Source organism: Panthera leo, chromosome E3 (assembly GCF_018350215.1).
Source record: "Panthera leo isolate Ple1 chromosome E3, P.leo_Ple1_pat1.1, whole genome shotgun sequence".
Lineage (NCBI taxonomy): Eukaryota > Metazoa > Chordata > Mammalia > Carnivora > Felidae > Panthera > Panthera leo.
Window position 1 is genome coordinate 22,123,889 of NC_056694.1, and position 19,125 is coordinate 22,143,013.

The following is a 19,125-nucleotide window of genomic DNA, read 5'->3' on the forward strand; positions in this document are numbered from 1 at the left end:
CTAATGCAATGTAGGTCTGGCCAATCAAACTACTTCCCCCAACTCCCCGCTCTACCCCAGACCTAGTCCTTGGTTTAGGACTGTGCATGTGACCATGTTGAGTCAATCAGAGTAAACTGCTCCCATTCTTTCTCACTGGACATGATGCTAGGAAGAGAAGAGGCTGGGGCTTCTGCATCTTCTTGTCCTTGTGAGTGGAAAGTTCTGGGATGTCTTGTTGGTCTCTATATCCTCAGCACCCAGAATTGTGCCTGGCTCAAAGGAGCTGCTCAATAACTATGAAGTGAAAGGTGGGTTTGTATCCAGCAGAGGGAGAAAAGATGAGGGGAGGGCTCAGAAGTACAACAGCAAGCTCTTCTCTAATACCATCTTAAATGGAACATGTCATCAAACATCTATAGAAATCTGGTTATTTTTGTTTTCTCCATGTGATGCATAGAACACACAGTTTCTTCCTTACGTTTAAGTTGGCTTTCCCCAATGTTAACTGGCAGAGTTTCTAGAATTCTGCAAAGAACGTACTAGGATCAATGGATTCACTGCATCTGCCCGATGCTCCATTTACTGGGCGTTTTCCAAGGAGGCAGGAGATGAATAAATTTTGTGGAATCATAATGTACTTGGTGTGACAGGTTTGCTCTTTTCTGCTACCCACTAGCATTAGCAGCGACAAAGGCATGTGCTATAGATTGGATTAGTACATCTTTCAAAAGGAAAATAGAAGCATGATTTCATTCAGAGAAGAAGATATTAGGCTGACACCCAGTGATTCATTAATGTGCCACTCTGATCTCAGAGACTGGGGCTCCTTTTCATGCCAAACATATGGCATATTTTATTTTCCTTTCCTCTCCTGGCCTCCCTGGGGAAGTAGGGTTGTGGAGAAAAGGGCATACACTTTTTTTGTTGTTGTTGTTGCAGATGCTGAATTAGAAAATAGGAAAAGGTAAGTCGTTTGACAAATAGTGACATCCTCATTGACCGCAGAGAAGTGTTCCTTCTGTACTGACAGCGACCTCCTTGCTTTTGTCGTAGCTGGGATGAAATTTTTGTTAAGTACTTTGTGCCCGAGGATTTCATACACCAAGCCACACTGATTGGATCACTGAGTGGATACTCTGATTCTGGGCACAGGAAAATTATTGAGTCCATTAAGTGTGAGATTTGCAAATGGCAGAAGTCTCGACCTCAAATTTACAGCAGCCAGGTAAGTGGATGGAGAGTGTGACACAACAGGGCATAGTGGAGACTTTGGTGGAGTGAGAATCCGACTGCTTTTACAACTTTTTTTTTTTTTTAAGAGAGAGAGTGCACGTAAGTGGGGGAGGCGGCAGAGGGAGAGAGAGAGAAAACCTTAAGTAGGATCTATACTCAGCACAGAGCCCGACGTGGGGCTTGATCCCATGACCCTCAGATCATGACCTGAGCTGAAATCAAGAGTCAGACGCTCAACTGACTGAGCCACCCAGGCGCCCCAGAGCCCACACTGTTTTAAAGGAGACAGCCATTTCTCAGTTCGGTGGAATTATTTCCACGTGGAAACCAGGCCGAGGGCTATTAGTCTTCCAATTTTTTTTTCAAGTGAATCTTATTTATATAAGTGAATCAAAATTTATATAAAGTATCCCATTTTTAAATGTTGACAATGATTTCAATGAAATAAAATTGTGTGCCTGTGAAACAAAGCTCATCCACCGGCTGCCTCAGCTTATGGCTCTCAGTTTATAACCCCTGTACCAGGACCTATTTAAAAGCAGACATGTTAACAAGAGAGTTTGCATATATTAACTCAGTTTAATTATATCAATTCTTAAACAAAAAATTTCCTCCAAGAGACAATAGTTCACGGTAACTGCAAAGCTCACTCACAATTTTTAAAAATACCAGTCATGCTTAGCATTCAAAGAAGATAGGGTAGAATAACTGTAAAAACATTTACTGGGAACATCAGCCTCTGACTTTAAAAATTACAAATACTGAAGCGTTTTGGTATCAGACACAGTAGTTTTGACATCGTCTGTTCATTTGATGAGTTTCTGGAAGTTTGGAAAATTGTACCTCTATAATTGGATAAAGCGCTTACTCTAAACTAAACATTTTCAAATGTAGAAAACAAACTAGCAAGCTACACATACAAAGAAAAGCCCTCTAGGACAAGCCCTCCACATGTTGAATGCCAGCAAATGCACCATGGATCCTGGAAGACTAGAATTGATACATACACTTAGCCTGAAGTCTTAACACTTCAGGCTTGACAATGGAGTCTGCATTCACCTACACATTAATGACAAACTCTGGGTTAGTATAGGAGAAGCCAGCAAATTCATTTTGGTCCAAGTTCATGATGAAGAGTTTATCAGTAGGCGTGAGTTCCACAGGCTGTCTGGTGAACTCTTTGTCGAAGTTGGAGGTGTCTCGCTTGTCTCTCTGCCAAATGGAAAGCAAACACATTAACATGGCATAAGAAGGAGACACGACCCACACCTGCCAGTTAGTGGGAAGCCGATGACATCTCATGGGCAGAGTTAGAAAGAGCCCTGTGCTGAGTTTTTTAGCAGGTGCATTGTGGCATACTACCCCTGGCTTTCATTTCACATTGTATGTTGTCTTCAGGAGAGAACATTTGGTGGAGATTGCCTAAGAAAAGAAATGAAACATGAATTTCTGTAAGGATTGCCATACAGTGGTATGTGTGTATGTGCATGTGTGTGTGTTCAGTTTTCTTTGGCTTTGAGATGAACTGAATTGGAAACAACTTCTTACCATGCAAAATGCAATAGAACTAGTCATGGGGTAGGGCGTCCCGGAGAAAACCATCCAACAGCGACCCCTGTGGCTAGGAGGCTCCTTTCTTTAAAAAGGAGAACAGGTGCACCACCACTCAGCTCCCAAGAAGGTAGAGTGGCATGTGGGGACATCAGATGGCTGCCTGATGAAAGGAGCTGACCACTGTCCACCCCACATCCCCTGGTGCAATCTAGGCTTTGAAGGGATGCTCATAAATCCACCCACAGACTAGAATTTGGGTCTTCGTCAGCCACAGGCTCTCTCCAAGGACGTTTACAGCATGTATCTAGTTAACAAACTATAAGAAACAAAACCCAAAGCTTAAAGTCAAGTCTGTAAGGGCAGCCTTAAAACAAACAAATATTCTATTCTGGTGAGTCTGAAATTTCTTTTTTTCTGTGGGGGGGACATTAATTGCAGTTTACTGACCACAGTTTGGGGCAATCTTTTCCAGGGAACGTCAGAATGTGGGCTAATGACAACATCTCACAGCTGTATGATGTTCTCACCTCCTCAGGGTCCTTCAGCCTATTGTCCCCTGCAATTCTCACCACCCAAAGGCAGGGGAGCTGGAGTCCTCACCCTCCATGGTTTGACATATGAGAAAACTGGGGTTCAGGAAGATACAGTGACTTGCCCAAGGTTGTACAGTGGGTTAGTGATCTTCACTTGACCACACTGCTTTTAATTCACCTCAGCCTCTCTGACTGGCGGGAAAGCCTGATGGCTGGTTTGTTACTGGATAGCCAAGAAGGCCAGAGTTTGCCTGGCAGAAGCCAGAGCTGGGTCAGATTGTAAAGAGGGGAGGTTCAGTGAGTACTGACTGATTTGCTGGAGTTCGGCCAATTGCCACCCATGCTGTAGGTTTAGCTCCTAATGGGCGCTGACCGGTAGGGTTTCTCATTGCTGGGCTCACGCCTCTTCGCCAAATACCTCCCACAAGAATTCCTTCTTTTAGGATGCTCCTTTGAGATGGGCAAAGTGTCCCTATGAAGTTACCACTTACTCTTGTGTTGTATGTGTTGTGGTGTGGGAATGGGAAGCGGGGAGTATAAGCAACACACTCGAGGAAGTGTAGCCAGACTGCAGTGGGCACAAGATGTCAATGGAGCTGTTTTCTAGACGGTGGGCCATCTCCTGCCATGTCCCACCCACTCTGCTTTGTCTTGTCCTGCCTGATGTCAGCCTGTCCTGTGCTGTCCCAGGCACTGCTGGTGTTATTTCCTGTGTTCAGAGAAAGCTCAAATGTCACCTCTTCCTAAGGGAAGTGCCTGTACATCCCTCTCTGGACCTACAAGTCATACATTGGCACCCTTTTAATCATCTTCATTGCACTTACTTATTATCAGACATTGTCTTGTTTACTTATTGCCTCTCTCCAGGTAGGGAGGGTCCTTGCCTGTTTCTTCACTATGGTATTTCCAGTGCCAAGAATAATGCTTGGCACACCGCAGGCTGTCCACAACTATTTGTTGAGTGAATGAACCAGTCAATGAACGAAGACTTGACTAAGGATGAGCCTCTTTGCTTTTTTCCAATTTATACTTGTCCTTGAGTCAGAGACTACCCTCTATAGCAAAGCAATGAAACTGTTCCCACTGATCCTATGGGTCCCTCACATTGGCCTCTGTCCATTTTGAGCTGCAGTATGGATTGAACTGTGTTAGGTCCCTTCAAGGTCTGAGAGCTCCACGATGGTATGTGGGCGCCAAGAAGGCAGGCACTTGCCTCCTTTTAGGTCTCTCCTGGGAACATCGACCCCATCTGGCCTTCCCTGCCTTTGGGCATCCCTGGAGGTTCCCTTACCAGCTTTCAAAGCCCCAGCTTTCAAAGCTCTTCTCCACCTGTTGTGCTGGTGAGGTCTCATGCTTCAAACAGCCACATGGTCCAAATAGAACCTGCCATTCTAGATTTTGTCTTCCAGGCAGATCCCCCTAGGAAATACCCCTGAATTTTACCCTAGAAGGTGGGAGAGGATGGGCCTCTCCTTTTTTGGGTTGATAGCATCTGAAGCCACGTGAGCATAGCATCACTCATGCAAGGAGGGTTATCAATTCCACTGGCCTTCTATTGATTCCCCAAGAAGGCCATTATGGTCCTACCCTTCCTTAGAAGAAAACAGATGAGTGAGAAGTCTCAGAAATGTCAAGAGGGATCCTTGGCATACCAGCAGACAATTAGCCATGGCCAACACGGACTGTGTTTAGGTTTCTTTGGATTTTCTTATTTAATTTCTTTTTAAAAATTCTTTCTTAATTTAAGTTCTTTTAGAAGATCTCAGCTTTTCTCATCTAGAAGAGCCAGGCAGGGTCAAGCTGGGGGCAGTGTGCTGGCAGAACTGCATCTCCCTGAGGGCTGGAAAGGATGCCTGCAGGATGATAAACTCTAAGAAGCAAGATTCAGGCCTCAGAACTGAGCTGTAAAACCAGTCACCTCTCTCTCTATGGGGATCTGTCTCTGTTCAAATCTTGGTGATTATGTGGTCTGTTCAAGCACGGAGACTGTGCCTTTGGCCTTCTGGAAGAAACCCACCCCGCTACCATCTAGCCCCTGTCCTTCCCCCCCCCCCCCCACTCGAGGAATGCCCCAGAAATCCGGGTCAAGAGAGCATTGCTGCATTTCCTCCTTCAGCCTCAAACTATGGTCTGCAGAGAGAAAGAGGGGCCCTGAAGACTTCTGATGACTTTTTCTTTCTTGTAAGAAGGCTCCGCCGACTAACTCAGAGACTGGTTATCTCTAGATCACATCATGCTTTCAATCACTTATTTAGCGGCAGTGGCATCTGTAGGGCTCCCTACTGTGCTGCTGACACCCAGCAGAGAGCCTGACACACAGCTGGTGCTCAACGAATGCTTCCCAGATGAACGGAGAGTGGAATACATGGACGATGGCACAATGATGTGGAAAAATCTTTCTTCCTGAATAAATTTGCAAAGTGTTGCCCGGAGATTACGTATGCTGAAAGCTCTGTTTCTTGGTCTTCCTTGTACTTAAAACATTGATAGAAAAGGAAACTGCAGGAACTCTGACCAAGGATCCCTCACTTCCACAGAGGCCTTTGTTGACCAGCCCTCAGCAAGGTGTGTTAGGGGAACAAAGACTTTGGCTTGAGTACCTCTTTCTGCAAACTATTAAACTATTTTGAAAAAATAATGGCAGCAATTTGGAAGATGTAGAGTGCGGTGTGTATATACAATATATTTTTTCTATCTATCATCTTATCTATCTATCATCTATCTATCTATCTATCTATCTATCTATCTATCTCATCTATCATCTATCTATAGCTACCTATCTACCTATCTTACATTGTTCTCTAAAGTTGTCTCAAATAATCTGTCAGTGGCCCAATGCTTCTGTATGGTTTTTATCTTCCTGACAGCATGTCCAAGGAAACACCTGGTGACCCAACAGCCAGACGAAGGACCTCAAATAACTTGCCTGTTGGTGGGCATGGCTCAGAGATGCCAGCTATAGAGTGGAAAGAGTCTTGCACCGAATCAGGAAACCTGGGTTTGCACCCCAGCTGACTGACCTTGGGCAAGTCACTCCCTCTCTCCAGATGCCAGTTTCCCCCGCAATAAAATGGGGGTGGAGGGTTCCGCCCCAATTTCCCTCCTTCTCTAACTTCCTGAGCTCATCAGCTGAGACTTCAAGTTTGCCACACATGAGGTCCTGCAGCAAGGAAACGCGGAGGGCAGACAGGAGCGAGCCAGGGGCCTCTCTGCCTGTGCAAATCCAAAGCACGCTTTTCTTAAAGATGAGAAGTCTTACTTCAATGGCATTAGTCAAGTTTTTAAAGTTCTCCTGATGGTCTCTTAGAAGCCCTGGTGCTTCTGGAAATCACTCGACTTGTGATAGGAATTCTCTGTAGGGCTGCCTGAGAATAGAAGGAGGCAGTAGGCAAGGATGGGAAACACCTTGCTGTTCTCGTTCACTCAGGCAGAAACAGGATTTCTCCCACCCAAGGGCTTTCCTTGGCTTCTAGGGGCTCACAAAGCTGCTTGCAAGAAAGAATATTTGGTCCAAGCTGGAAGGAGTGGTGATTTTGATAAGAAAATCAAGATCTCCAGCCATGCTCCTAGCTGGCCCCTAAACTTGACTCTGGCTTTGAGCTCCGATATCGTTGGAAGCCTCAGCCAGCGCATCCCATCCCACTACAGGCCACCAGAAGTCCCTGAATGGTGTCCAGCCCTGGCCTCTCTGACCAGCTGAACCCTGGGGCTGAGGTTAAAATCTGGGTTTAGTTCCTTTCTGTCCCAAAGCCTGAGGAGCCCTGCTTTGTAGTTTGGGTCCACGTTTTTCAAAGAGCCGTTTTCTTGAAATAGCATTTCTTCTTTTTTTTTTTTTTATTGTATCTCGATGCTAGAAAAAAAATGGCACAGAACAGATATCCAGATACAAATGGACATTTCCACAAACATCTTGCAAAACAACATCAAAGTGAAGAATACGACTGTCTATGTTTCAGGAAATGGTGTCTTTCTCAGAGTACTTATTTAGTTTCCCAAAACCAGCCATAAACCTAGGCGAATCCCTTCCACCCAGGCATGGGTCTGCCAGGCTCCAGAGCCGCCTTCTCGACAAATCAAAGCAGGTCATTGTGGTTAATAACACTGGGACATATATTTCAAAGCATGTGTAACAAAGTGGGTTTTTTTTTTCTTTTTGCGTTTGAACAACAACAGAAATAAAACCCCAAAGCAAATAAAATTTGAAATGTAATGTAAAACCACGGTCCTCTGGGACCTTGCTAGAGTGACCATGTCTTTTCAGGGAGTGGTGCAAATGCCCTTTGCAAGTAGTTTGAGGATGAAGGTGATCAGGGATGCAGAGGATCAGAAATCACAGCATTGGAGGTGGTGCCCGAGCTGGCTGCCTTTTGACTGACCCCTTGAGGTACTTTTAGATTGAGACTGTCTAAAAGCACACTCTCGGCATTTTAAAAGGGCCGAGATAATCGTCTTAACTTCGAGTCTAAAAAAAATAACAAATAAAATTTTATTTTTAGCATGCGGCTCACGGTGCCTCCAAACCGGGCAGAATGGAGGGCTTCCCTCTAAGTGAAAGCCACCATATACTTGGATACATGCCAAGCTCTGGGTCCGGCAGGAAGGGAGAGAATACTGCTAGCGTCCGATCATCGGCTCGCTTGGTGGGAATAATCTAGACTGGATGCTTGGAGTTGGAAAAACGTGTGAAATGGGAGCGCTGGAAAAAAGGGAGAGAAAGCAGGCATTTTCTGTCCCCACTGGATCTACTGAGCTGACACACTGGCGAACGTGGATTGTAAGAGGACTTTGCGAATGTGCTAATTATGCGGCAACATTTTCGCCATGCCATCTGCATAATCCCATCTCACAGAGATGCTCCAAACGACCTGAGGACATTTGGGGTCTGAAACATGGTCACTCTAGTCTCGTCAGCAAATAAAACATGGATGCAACGTTGCAACGAAAAAAAGATGTCACCACGATAGCCGTTGAGCTTGAATGACAGAAATGAAGGACGGAGGTCTACACATCTACTTAGCTCTTGACTTCAGGTTTTAAAAATTCAGAGTTAACAAAGGAAAATCCTTCGAATTCTGATTGGTCAATATTCCTGATGACTTCCTGGTCGGGAGGTGTTAGGACGGGTGGATGGCGGGTGAAAAACCGGTCGAAGTTTTCAGCATTTCGCCCACACTATGAGAGGGGAAGAAAAGAACTTGTGGTAGGTGGAAAAACAAAAACGAAAACAAAACCCCGAACAAAACAGAACCAAACAAAACTGGGCTGTGGTTTTCTCGGATCCCTTCCCTTTCGCCGCCTCAGAGAGGTGGTTTCAATGACCAGAAATGAGAGCAACAGAAAATGCAAAATTCTCATGACCTTTGGTACATGACCTTGGGCTCCCGACTTTCAGTTTCTAGGGCCCGTGAGCCGCCCCTGGGTGTCCCCTGGGCAGTCAGGAGCTGCATGGCAAAGGCATGAGATGGTGGGGCTGGTGACATGTGGCATGTTCCCCCCCCCCCCCCCTCACCGCAAGGCATCAGCCAGGCCCACCTGTTGAAAGAGATGGGATTAAGGTACCTGTGATGTTTCATGTGGCACCAGATGCTAAGTCATGAGCCAGTTATACGTCACCTGGGAGATCCCAGTATTTAGCAGTGGATCCCTCAAAGGGCTGTCCTCTGGCTGCCAGTCAGGAACAATGTATGTTTCCAGCTCCAGAGATACAGGAATTTACAAACTCTAGTCCATGAAGACAGATCCCAAGACCTGGGTTTGGTTTCTGCAACTGCCAGCCAACCACGAGGCCTTGGTGAGCTGGGTGGGTCACTGACACTTAAGTGCAAGATGCCAGCAGGCAAGCTCAGCCATTCTCTCTCCAAATGGGAATGGAGGGTGTGGAATGAAACACACAGCAGTGCTTGGTGGGGCAGTTGGGATCGATAGAGAAAAGCATGATCATCTCTCACCCATCCTGGAGTCTTCGGGCTGAATCAGAGTTGTAACGTGTGTATATGTATATGTGCGTGCACACACACACAGACTGATTCCCACCCAAACATTGGCACGAAGTTCTGGTATTTTGAACACAGTGTCTACAGGAGGCGACCACAACCTGACAACACAGAAGCACTAGCAGTCATGACGGCTAATATTCATTACACATTTGCTAAATGCCAGGCACCCTAGAATGCTCTACTTGCATTACCTTATTAAATCTTCCCAATGACCCTACGAAGTGGGCATCATCCCTACTGGACAGATGAGGACACTGGGGCCAGGGAGATTACGTAACTTGTTCAAGGTCACACAGTCAATGAATAGCAGAGCTGCAACGTGAGACAGGCCCCTCTGACGTCGGAGCCTAAGCTCCTGGCTCCATTTTACACGAATGGTTTGTCGGTTGATGAGTACGTGACTAAGTGGGACAGGGGGGTGGGGGAGGGAGGAGGAGTCAGGGATGGGGATGATGAGGTCTCTGGTTTGAATGACAGCGAGAATGTGGTGATAGCAATCCCAGAGGCAGAGAAAATGGGAAAATTCGGAAGGACAGCTACTTCCGTTTGGACACGATGACTTTTTTTTTAATATTTATTTTTGAGAGAGAGAGAGAGAGAGAGAGAGACAGAGTGTGAGCGGGGGAGGGGCAGAGAGAGAGGGAGACACAGAATCAGAAGCAGGCTCCAGGCTCAGAGCTGTCAGCACAGAGCCCGACGCAGGGCCCGAACCCACGAACTGTGAGATCATGACCTGAGCCGGTCATACGCTTAACTTACTGAGCCAACTAGATGTCCCTGAACACGATGACTTTGAGGGACCAGAGAGGTTCCAAGAGATGACCCAAGGGGGTTAGAAGTACAGATTCCAGAGCTAAGGAGAGCGGTCTTGGAAAAAAAAACAACAACTTAAAGTACAGAACAGGGAAAGTGGGAAAAAGATAATAATAATAGTAATAAAACCCACTGAGCAGTTTCCAGGCAACCCGCACTGCTAAGGGTTTCACATACATCACCTCTTTGCTTCACATAACCACCCTGGGAGGTGGGGATCTGATTTCCATGTGCCAGGGAGAAAATTGCCCCTAAAACTGAGAGTGGGAAGAGGAGAACCAGAAGGGAGCACTGTCAGGCAAGCGGGGGACTGAGGGAATCCAGGGAGAAGGGTGTTGTCGTAGCTATCTCCAAGAGGTCAAGCAGGAAAAGTTGCAGAGAACAGGCCACCCCACTTGGCAATTAGGAAGAGACAGATGAGAAAATGGAGAGCTAACACTGAGCCTGAGTCTCTGGCAGAGGGAAGGAAAGTTGAGAAAGTCAAGGAGTGCATATTTCCCCTTTGCTCCTTCAAGCTCTACAGTCAAGGGAAGCAGAGATATGGGGGGGGGGGGGTGTGTGCATGGGACTCAGCTCTCAGATGGCCTCAGCTTCCTGCTTTGTTCCCATCTGGGCAGAAGGCACCCACAAGGTCATAGCCTGCAGACTCTTACAGGGTGTGCGGAGGAGACCAGGACATCATGCGTGTGACTGCTCCTGGGCACTGAGGAAGTGTCAATGCACCCTAGCTATAAGCATTATAACAAACTGATTTGTTATTCCAAGCTAACTTCTTTGAGCCCTGTTGATATCTTTGCCTCGGGTCTCAGAAAACAAGAAGTGACCCCCCCCCCCCCCACCAATGCCCAGCCATGCAATCAGGACTTGGGGTATGCTGTGCTGGCCAGTGTGGGAGGGGGGAGACTTTTGCCCAAAGAAGGATGGACCCTCAGCTCAGTGTGGTCAGGATTATTGCTCACGTTCTTGCATTGCTTATGCATTTGTTTTCACTCAAGAGATATTTACTGAGTTCCTACTATATGCCAGACCCTGTGCTAATAGTAAATTATACAGAATCTATGCCTCACGGGAACCTACGTCCTACTGGGGAAGGAAGGCAATAAACACATAAATAGAAGGGGAACTGTAAATGTAAATAGAGGTATCTTAATGTCAGACAGAGGTAAGTGGTATTAAGAAAAATAAAGTCAGGTCAGTGATAAAGAGCGAAGAGAACACCATTTTCGAAAAAGTGGTCAGCTCTGAGGAGATGAGCTTTGAAGCAAGCCCTCAGTGAAGTAAGGACATTTGAACGTCTGGAGGAAAAGCATTCTAGGTGGAGGAAAGTGCATGTGCAAAGGCCTGGAGACAGGTGCTCGCTCAGCAGAGTCACCCGACAGCAGTGAGGCCAGTGTGGCCAGAGCAGAGACCCGGAGGCAGAGGATTTCCATCTCAGCTTGGTAAGAAGCCACTGGATGATTCTGATCAGCCCACAGGCTCTGCTCATGTTTCTGTGGGATCATTGGTGCCGCATACAAAGTTGATGGACGGGCAAGGGGCAGGGATGCCAACCAGATGAGACAGGATAGTGCCTCAGAAGAAGGTACCTCTGGGATAGATGGAAAGGTGCATCTGGAGTGGGGGAAGGGGTGCAAGATTTGCTGATGGGTCAGACCAGCATTTCAGGACGAGAGGACTTGTCAGACCCTACAGCTTTGCACTTGGGCTCCACGGTGAATGGGGGAAGGGGTAGAGAGCCTTCGGGGGGCAAAGGGGCACTTGGTTTCCTGTTTGATAAGTCTGAGAGTCCAGTGGGGATGTCGAGGGTTGTAGGAGTCCCCTCATCTGTGGTGTGGGGACAGAAAAGGGTGCAGCAGCTAGACTGACGGCAGAGGCACTGGGGAGGGTTAGAAACTGGGTGGCATCATCCAGAGCAGAGAGACGGTGCATGGAGCGGGGGGGCAGAGGGTGGCAGGGACCGGTGGTTGGGAGTAAGGCAGACCTGCGAGGGTTCCTCTTTGGCCTGGGTGCTGGGACCCAAACCAGCCAGCATAGGAAGCACGTGAGCTGAGACACAGAATCTTTGGGGGCCGTTTTTCTTTAAAAGCCATCAGTTTCCCATGCACACCAGAAGGGCTGCTGCTTTGCCGGGGCCTCCCCAGAGGCTGTGATAGGACACAGAGAAACAGCTTCCGGAGGCTCCGAGCCTCCCCCTTCCCTGCACTCCCCGCCACTCCCCCCCCCCCACCCCCCTGCCTCAGAGAACAATGAAATCTTTAAGTGAGATAGCAGAGGGGACATGGAAAAACAGGGGTTAACCAAGGGGGCACAATACAGCGGGAGCGTGATTTTCCTGCTAATAAGCAGCTTACGGAACTGGCAGATCACAGCCTCCCTAAGTGTTTCCGTGTTTTTCAAATGGAGCTGTCACTGCCCATTAGCTTCAGGAGCGCTCCCTAAATGGAGACGTCAGCCCTGGGGAGGCACAGCCTGGAGGGCTCTGAGCCTGCTGTGTCCTTGGAGAACGTGCTGCTCTGCGGCTGTGATCCAGTGACACGCGCAGTGTGGACCACACCTGTTTCTCTGGCTGCCCTGGCTGGGTACTTCAGCCTCACTTAGCTACTGAAAGAAAACCCACCTCCCTTGTGGCCAGGGCACCACTGGAGCTCCCGGAACCGTGCCGGGGACCCAAGCCAACATGGTTATTTAAATCACAAGGCGCCTCTTTCCAGGGTGGGAGAGGAGAGCAAGAAGGATTTTGACTTGTTCGATTGTGCCTCTGAATCTGAGAACCTAGACAGTTTGAAAAGCTTCTCTGTGAGCTGCTACATGTGAGCTCTTCGCCCCCCACCCCTTCTCTTCTTTCTAATTTCTGTTTCATTGTGTTAATAACAGCTCTGGGTCTGGCTGTCGAAAGTGGAGTTGGCTTAGTCATAGCGGCAAGAGGGATCTTTCAGATGCCAACCTGGATATGTCATTTCTCTGCAGTGGCTCCCCCTTGCCCAGGGCCTACACTCCTCAGCATGGCTCACAAGGCCCTGGTCACCGGGTCACTAGCCTCTCAGTGCCCCTCCCCCACCACAACACGCCCTCCAGCTGTACTCAGTCCCCGGGGTTCCCAGAACACTCATGCACTCTGTCACTGCCCAGCCTTTGCAATGAACTGTCTCCTCTACCTGGGGGGGGGGGGGGGGGGGGGTGCAGAACACCTGCCTCCAACCCACCACCCCCCCCAAACCAGGGCATTTCCTACACATCTTTTTCCTCTCCAGACAGATGTCACTTCCTCCAGGAGACTTTCCCTGGACCCCTCCTCTATATGCCTGGGTTTATCCCACCAAGATATAAGATGTTCATCAGAAAACTGGTGGGGGGGTGGGGGGCAAGAAAGTTGACATCAAACTATCCACCAATAGGGAAAAGAAGTTAAATAAGTAATGATACATCTATTTGATGTATTATAATGCAACACACTCTTAAAAATTAAAAGATGTAGAAGAATATTAAATGGCATAGTTACATATAATTACTAGCTGCATACAATATGTTCCCATTCCATAAATTATACACACAAATGTGTGTGCTTACAGATATTGTATATTGTCTATGTGCGTATAAAGACCAGCAAGTTACAGACTGCTTACTTTTCTCCTTTATCTCTTCTGCTTGTGTGTTTGAAAATTTAAATGACAGATTTTTTTTTTTTTAATAAGAAAAAACCCCACAAAAGCTCATTTAAATGAGGGAGCTATTGCCATTTTGAGGCCTTGGTGCTTCTTCTGCTGGAGGTGTGCTAAAGCACTGGAGATATGATGGCACACAAGAGGATCCCTGTCCTTGTCATCACGGAGCTTGTGGTCTAGCAGGAGACAGACACACACACACAGGCCACCACACACAGGCCACCACATGGCACCATGTGACAACTGGGGCCACTGAGCACAGAAGTGAGGCACCTAAGAAGGGCCAGGAAGACTTTCTGGAGGAGGTGACATCTAAGCTGAGTGCGACCAGAAAGAAAGACACCAGGGGAACCCGGCCTCTATCAAGACAGCAGGAACCCAAACTAGAAGGTCACACTGAAAATATACGTAAGCCATACAGCCTGGGCAAAAAGACAAAAGAGTATTCTTTTTTTTTAATGTGCAAATTCAATGAAATTCTGGGTCCTTTTCAAGCCTTACAGATAGTTCTCCGCAGCAGGACAACACAGGAGGGCCCCACCCAGTGAGAAGCAGTCAGTTAAGCACAGAGCTGTAAACACGTTGGATCACTTTTAAGTCGTTTGTGTACCAAGGTTTCTCTCCCCAGCAGAGTCAGACAAAATACAGAGTAGAAAGAAAAGAAAGATTAAAGCTCCTTTGTCTGCAAATAGTGAAGATTCCTTACAATCGGGGTGTTTGATCTCTTGTGTCTATTTAGTTAGAAGGAAGTCAGCAAGAGAAGGGGCTTTTGCACCGGGTAGCAAGTTTGGTGTTTTGTTTTATCTAAAAATAAGATGCAATGCTTTCTTTTCCTCCAGATTTTGGTCTAAATGCCATCGCCTCAGAGTAGCTGTTCGGGATCACCTCCAGACAAAGTAGGACCTCCAATTCTCCCTTCCTGTTAATTCTCCCTCAGGGCATCACTTTCGCACAGGAAATAAAAATACCCAAATAGCCCAATCTCTATTACATGTTTATTTCTTTGCTTCTCTGCTGATGAATTATATTCCCATCTAGACTCTAAGCCCCACAAGAGCTGAAGTCACACCATCGCCTTCCCAGGACTCAGGACAGGTTTTGGCACACAGCAGGCACTCAATGTTGTCAGACGGATGAGTAGCAGTGCCTATTAAGTACGAATAAGCCCGATATTGTTTAAGTACTTCATAAGCAGTATCTCATTTAATCCAATGGTTCCATGATGTCTCTGCTGTACAGCAAGGCTTAAGTACCTATGATTTGATCCCAGATCTGGCAACAATCCAGACTCTTCCATCAGCCTTGTACATTTCTTGCCGAAACAAACAAATCATTCAAAAGCACAAGAAAAATAAACAACAAAACCCTTTGTTATTTCACCCCCTCCATACCTTCATGATGTTAACATTTTAGTCTGCTGTCCTGGCGGGACAAACAGATGGATGGAGACTTTGTATAAAGATACAAAATATAGAATCAGTCCTTTATTACTTACCCTGCTTTTAAGAAACGAGATGAAACACTCTAAACATTTTCCCGTGTGAACAGAGTGTCATTTTTTTCTTATCTATTCTTCACCCATGTCGTTGGCTTCAAATAAAGTTACCCCATTTATTTGCCTATGTTTTTATAACTTCGATTCTCACGGGTCTGTCAGACAGGCAGGAAAAGGGTTATCATCTCCACCGAACAGATAATTTGGAAAGTTAACGACTTGGTCAGGGCCATACAGCGTCAAGGAGGGGAACCAAGATCCAGGGTCGGGTCTGTTCGATTCCAAAGACCACAGGCTTCCTACTACATTTTACTGTCTTACGAATGGCGGGAACTTAAATGCCGACTCGGGTACCGATTCCTTAAGCAGGTGAGCTGAATTCCCTAAGCCAACTTTTTGTTATGTCGAATTAACCTACCTTATAGTGTGGGGTGAGGAGGACTTGATAAAATGCACAGAAGACATGTGACATGGTAGCTGGTAGCTTCCATGGAGTGCGGTGAGCTAGTCTACTGGCAGTGGCCGTGCTCTGGCTACAGAGGGGTCCTGCAAGCCCTGCCATGACTCAGCCTCTCCTGGGATATTGCTGTTGCAAGTACAGGCGTTTAAGACACAAACGGGTATCTTTTCCACCCGAGGCTAGTGGGATATGGGAGGGCGCAAGATGACGTCAGGCCCTAAATGGGGCTCCCAGTTAGAAGTGAGGGGCAGATGTGGGCCCGGGGGCAAAAGGGACACATTTCCACTCCCTCCCCCCGCCACCAACCCAAGCCTTGCTGCCTTGAAAAGACATTTTTTAAATTTTTTAATGTTTATTTATTTTTGAGAGAGACAGAGAAAGAGTGAGAGTGGGGGGGGGGGGGCAAAGAGAGGGAGACACAGAATCGGAAGCATGACCTGAGCCGAGTTGGACGCTCAACTGAACGAGCCACCCAGGCGCCTGGGCTTGGAAAGACATTTTAATGCAGATTTACATACCAAGAAGTTCTTGTTCTTCAGTGGTGAAGGGTGGTTGTTTTTAAGAAATTGCACGTGTAAATAAACAAGAAATGAAAGTTTTTCTTTCCCTTTCTGGGTCATGAGTGTCTTGACATCATGGCCTCAGAGCCTTCATGGAGTCAGTATTTCTGGACAATCAGTGAGCTCAGGGCCATATAAATGAGAAAGAAGAGGGGCTTAAAAAGAGTGGAGGAGGGGACTCTGAATTTACCCTACAGATGCACTCATGCGTGTGCGAAACTAGGAAGCTATTGAAAATGAAGTAGATCTCGAGATGCTGACAAAACACAATCTGCGAGACAGAAGGTAACAAAGTGAGGCACGGGAATCGAAGACGCGTGCTGGCATCCTCCTGTGTGATGTAGGGTAGTCCTGCGCTTGTACTCAGCCTCTCTAGAAGGCTGGCCCGGAACTGGGCCACTGTGAGTGGCTCCGGGAAGGAGAACCAAGGCACCTAGCTGAGGGTCAAGGGCGGGAGGAGGAGACAGTCTCACTGTATAGTTTTGATGCTGCTTTGCATATTTCACATATTTTAGGATTTTTTTTTTTTAAAGGAGAGAAGATCAGAATATCGAATAATATAATGAGGTCAAGAATGAGAAGACGAGTCTCTGACAGAAGATTGTTCTGAGGTCACTGACAACTCCCCGGGAGAAATGTCAAAACAGAGAGGTGGAGGCAGAAGCCAGATGCACCAAACTAGAAAAAGAATGGATTGTAATGAAATACGATCTTGGAGGTAACAAGAATTAGCAGTTCTTTTAAAGGTTTGCGTGTATGAGCAGACAGGGGCAGCGGTCCTACTCGTGGGAAGGAGCGATCCCAGGTTTGAGGGAAGGGGTTTTTCCTTAATGTTTATTTATTTATTTTGAGAGGGTGGGGGAGGGGCAGAGAGAGAAAAAGAGAGACAGAGAGAGGGTCTCAAGCAGACTCCGTATTTTCAGCACAGAGCTTGACATGGGCTCGAACTCACGAAACAGGCCTTTAAATTAAACTGGCACTCACTTGGACTTACTAGCTGTGTGGCCATGGGCAAGTTACTTAACCTCTCTGGGCCTACCTCCTTACCTACACACGAAGGTAATAACAGTAGTATTTCACAGGGCGGTTGTGAGTAGACCGAAGGCTCTGCTTTCTGGTAAAACTGAATAATTTCACAGAACACGCCTGGCCCATTTTATCGTTACGGTTGTAAACAGTATTAATAAAGTCCTGCATCCGTTAACTGGAGGGCCCATCTTGGCCTGGTTCTTTTCTATTTCCTGTGTAAGTCCCTGAAGCAAATCTTCTGGCCTCTGCTCGTTCCTCTCTAGAATGATGGTATCTATACCCACGTCGAAGGGCTCCTCCAGTTCTGGACTTCTGTTACCTTCAGTGGTTATTGCCAGACACATCCTAAGAGTTGTGTGCTCTCCCCCAGCATGTGACCTTCCCATCTACCAGTTCAGTTCACACGGCTGGCATCTCCACCGGGGGACAGCTCAGAGTCATGCACTTGGCAAGTGATTTAGGAACTTCAGTTGGCCCAGGAGTCTGCCAACTCCAACTGCCCAAAGGGAGCCTGGTTTGATCCACAGCTCTCCACGGGTGGGTGGAGGGAGGGAGAGAAAGATAAACAGACAGACTCCGGGCCTCCGTGTCCTAAACAACTCTTGGCTATTTGTGCGTCAGTGTCTGAACGTAGCCTAATATCTTGACGAGGATCTGTATAAACTTCACACTCTGGATAACCGAAAGAACAAACAGAGCCGAGTGGGGAGATGTCTACTCCTTAATGAGCCCGTCTTGAGTGCCTCAGCTCGGATGCTGCCATGCCCTGCCCTCGGAGGGCATTCAACGTCTGCGGTCTTTGTCAGCCTCAAAATCAAAGCCTGAAGGAGCCGGTGAAATCTGCATCTTTGAAAACCCTGCCAGTAGGTGTGAATATGTTACTTGTTTGTTGCGACATTTTAAAATAAATTTTAAATCATTTGAATTGTGAAGAATATCTAGTCTCCGTCTATTATGCAACAGACACCGTTGGATGGTGGTATTGGCTCCTTCCCACCGGTGCAATTTCAAACCCTAAAAGGGGCTCCAAGTGCTTCTGATAATCTTTCCAAGGATACTGGCAGTGTGGAGTCCATGGTTCAAGGCCTCGCTCTGCCACCTGCTAGCTGCGGGACCTTGAGCAAACATCCTAACCTCTCCAGGCTGCGTGCCCTCATCTGTCATACGGTGACAATGACACCCATAGAGACCCCCATAATGACACCCATAATTCTCTCTCATAGAGAATTAACTGAGGTAGTGCCTGGAAGGCACTTAGAACGCTGCTTGGCACAGACAATAACTCAATATTTTGTCCGGTATATTTGAATAGTACGGGTTTCAGAAGAATGACTTTAAATCCCAGCTTTCTGAAAGGTATTGTTCTCCTGAGCATTTGGTGCTGCCTCGGGGAGGGAGGTTCTATTCTTAAATAAATCGTATTAAGTAGAAAGTTCGCCCCCTTTCTTAAGCCTTGCTTTTGGAGTTGTAATAGCAAACATACAAAGGTTACACTTTGTGGTTTCAATTCAGAAATGTCAGCACATCAAACACACATTCAGACATGCACTCAGAGACACTTACTCATACGCTGTAAAGGGCAATTAGGTTCGGAGGAGAATGTCACATGAACAGAACTGCAGCTCATTAAAGCAGTACTTGAAGCTTTTGACCTCGGCTACACAAACAATGTTTTCAGATGACAGGATTGCCGAGAAACCAAGTCCTGGGAGCACGATTTACTTTCTGAAGCAGTTCGGCATCTAGACTCCTGGAGGATGCAGGCCATGATATGTGATCAGATAACGATGCAGTGTTTGGGAAACGCT

General features: G+C 47.0%; 1 protein-coding gene across 7 annotated transcripts in view; it reads right to left on the reverse strand.

Annotated features, from left to right (window-relative positions):
* Positions 1 to 1,662: 1,662 nt before the first annotated feature.
* PRKCB (protein kinase C beta) overlaps positions 1,663 to 19,125 on the reverse strand; it is a 331,318-nt gene continuing 313,855 nt past the window's right edge. For 5 of the 7 annotated variants that reach the window (XM_042922009.1, XM_042922011.1, XM_042922007.1 and 2 more), the window contains one exon: positions 2,612 to 8,474. In XM_042922009.1, the coding sequence (XP_042777943.1) occupies positions 8,316 to 8,474 (159 nt within the window). In that variant the 3' untranslated portion in view covers positions 2,612 to 8,315. Of the gene's footprint in view, positions 2,428 to 2,611; positions 8,475 to 19,125 lie in introns of those variants that run through there. The other 2 variants (XM_042922008.1, XM_042922012.1) reach the window with 2 other exon arrangements.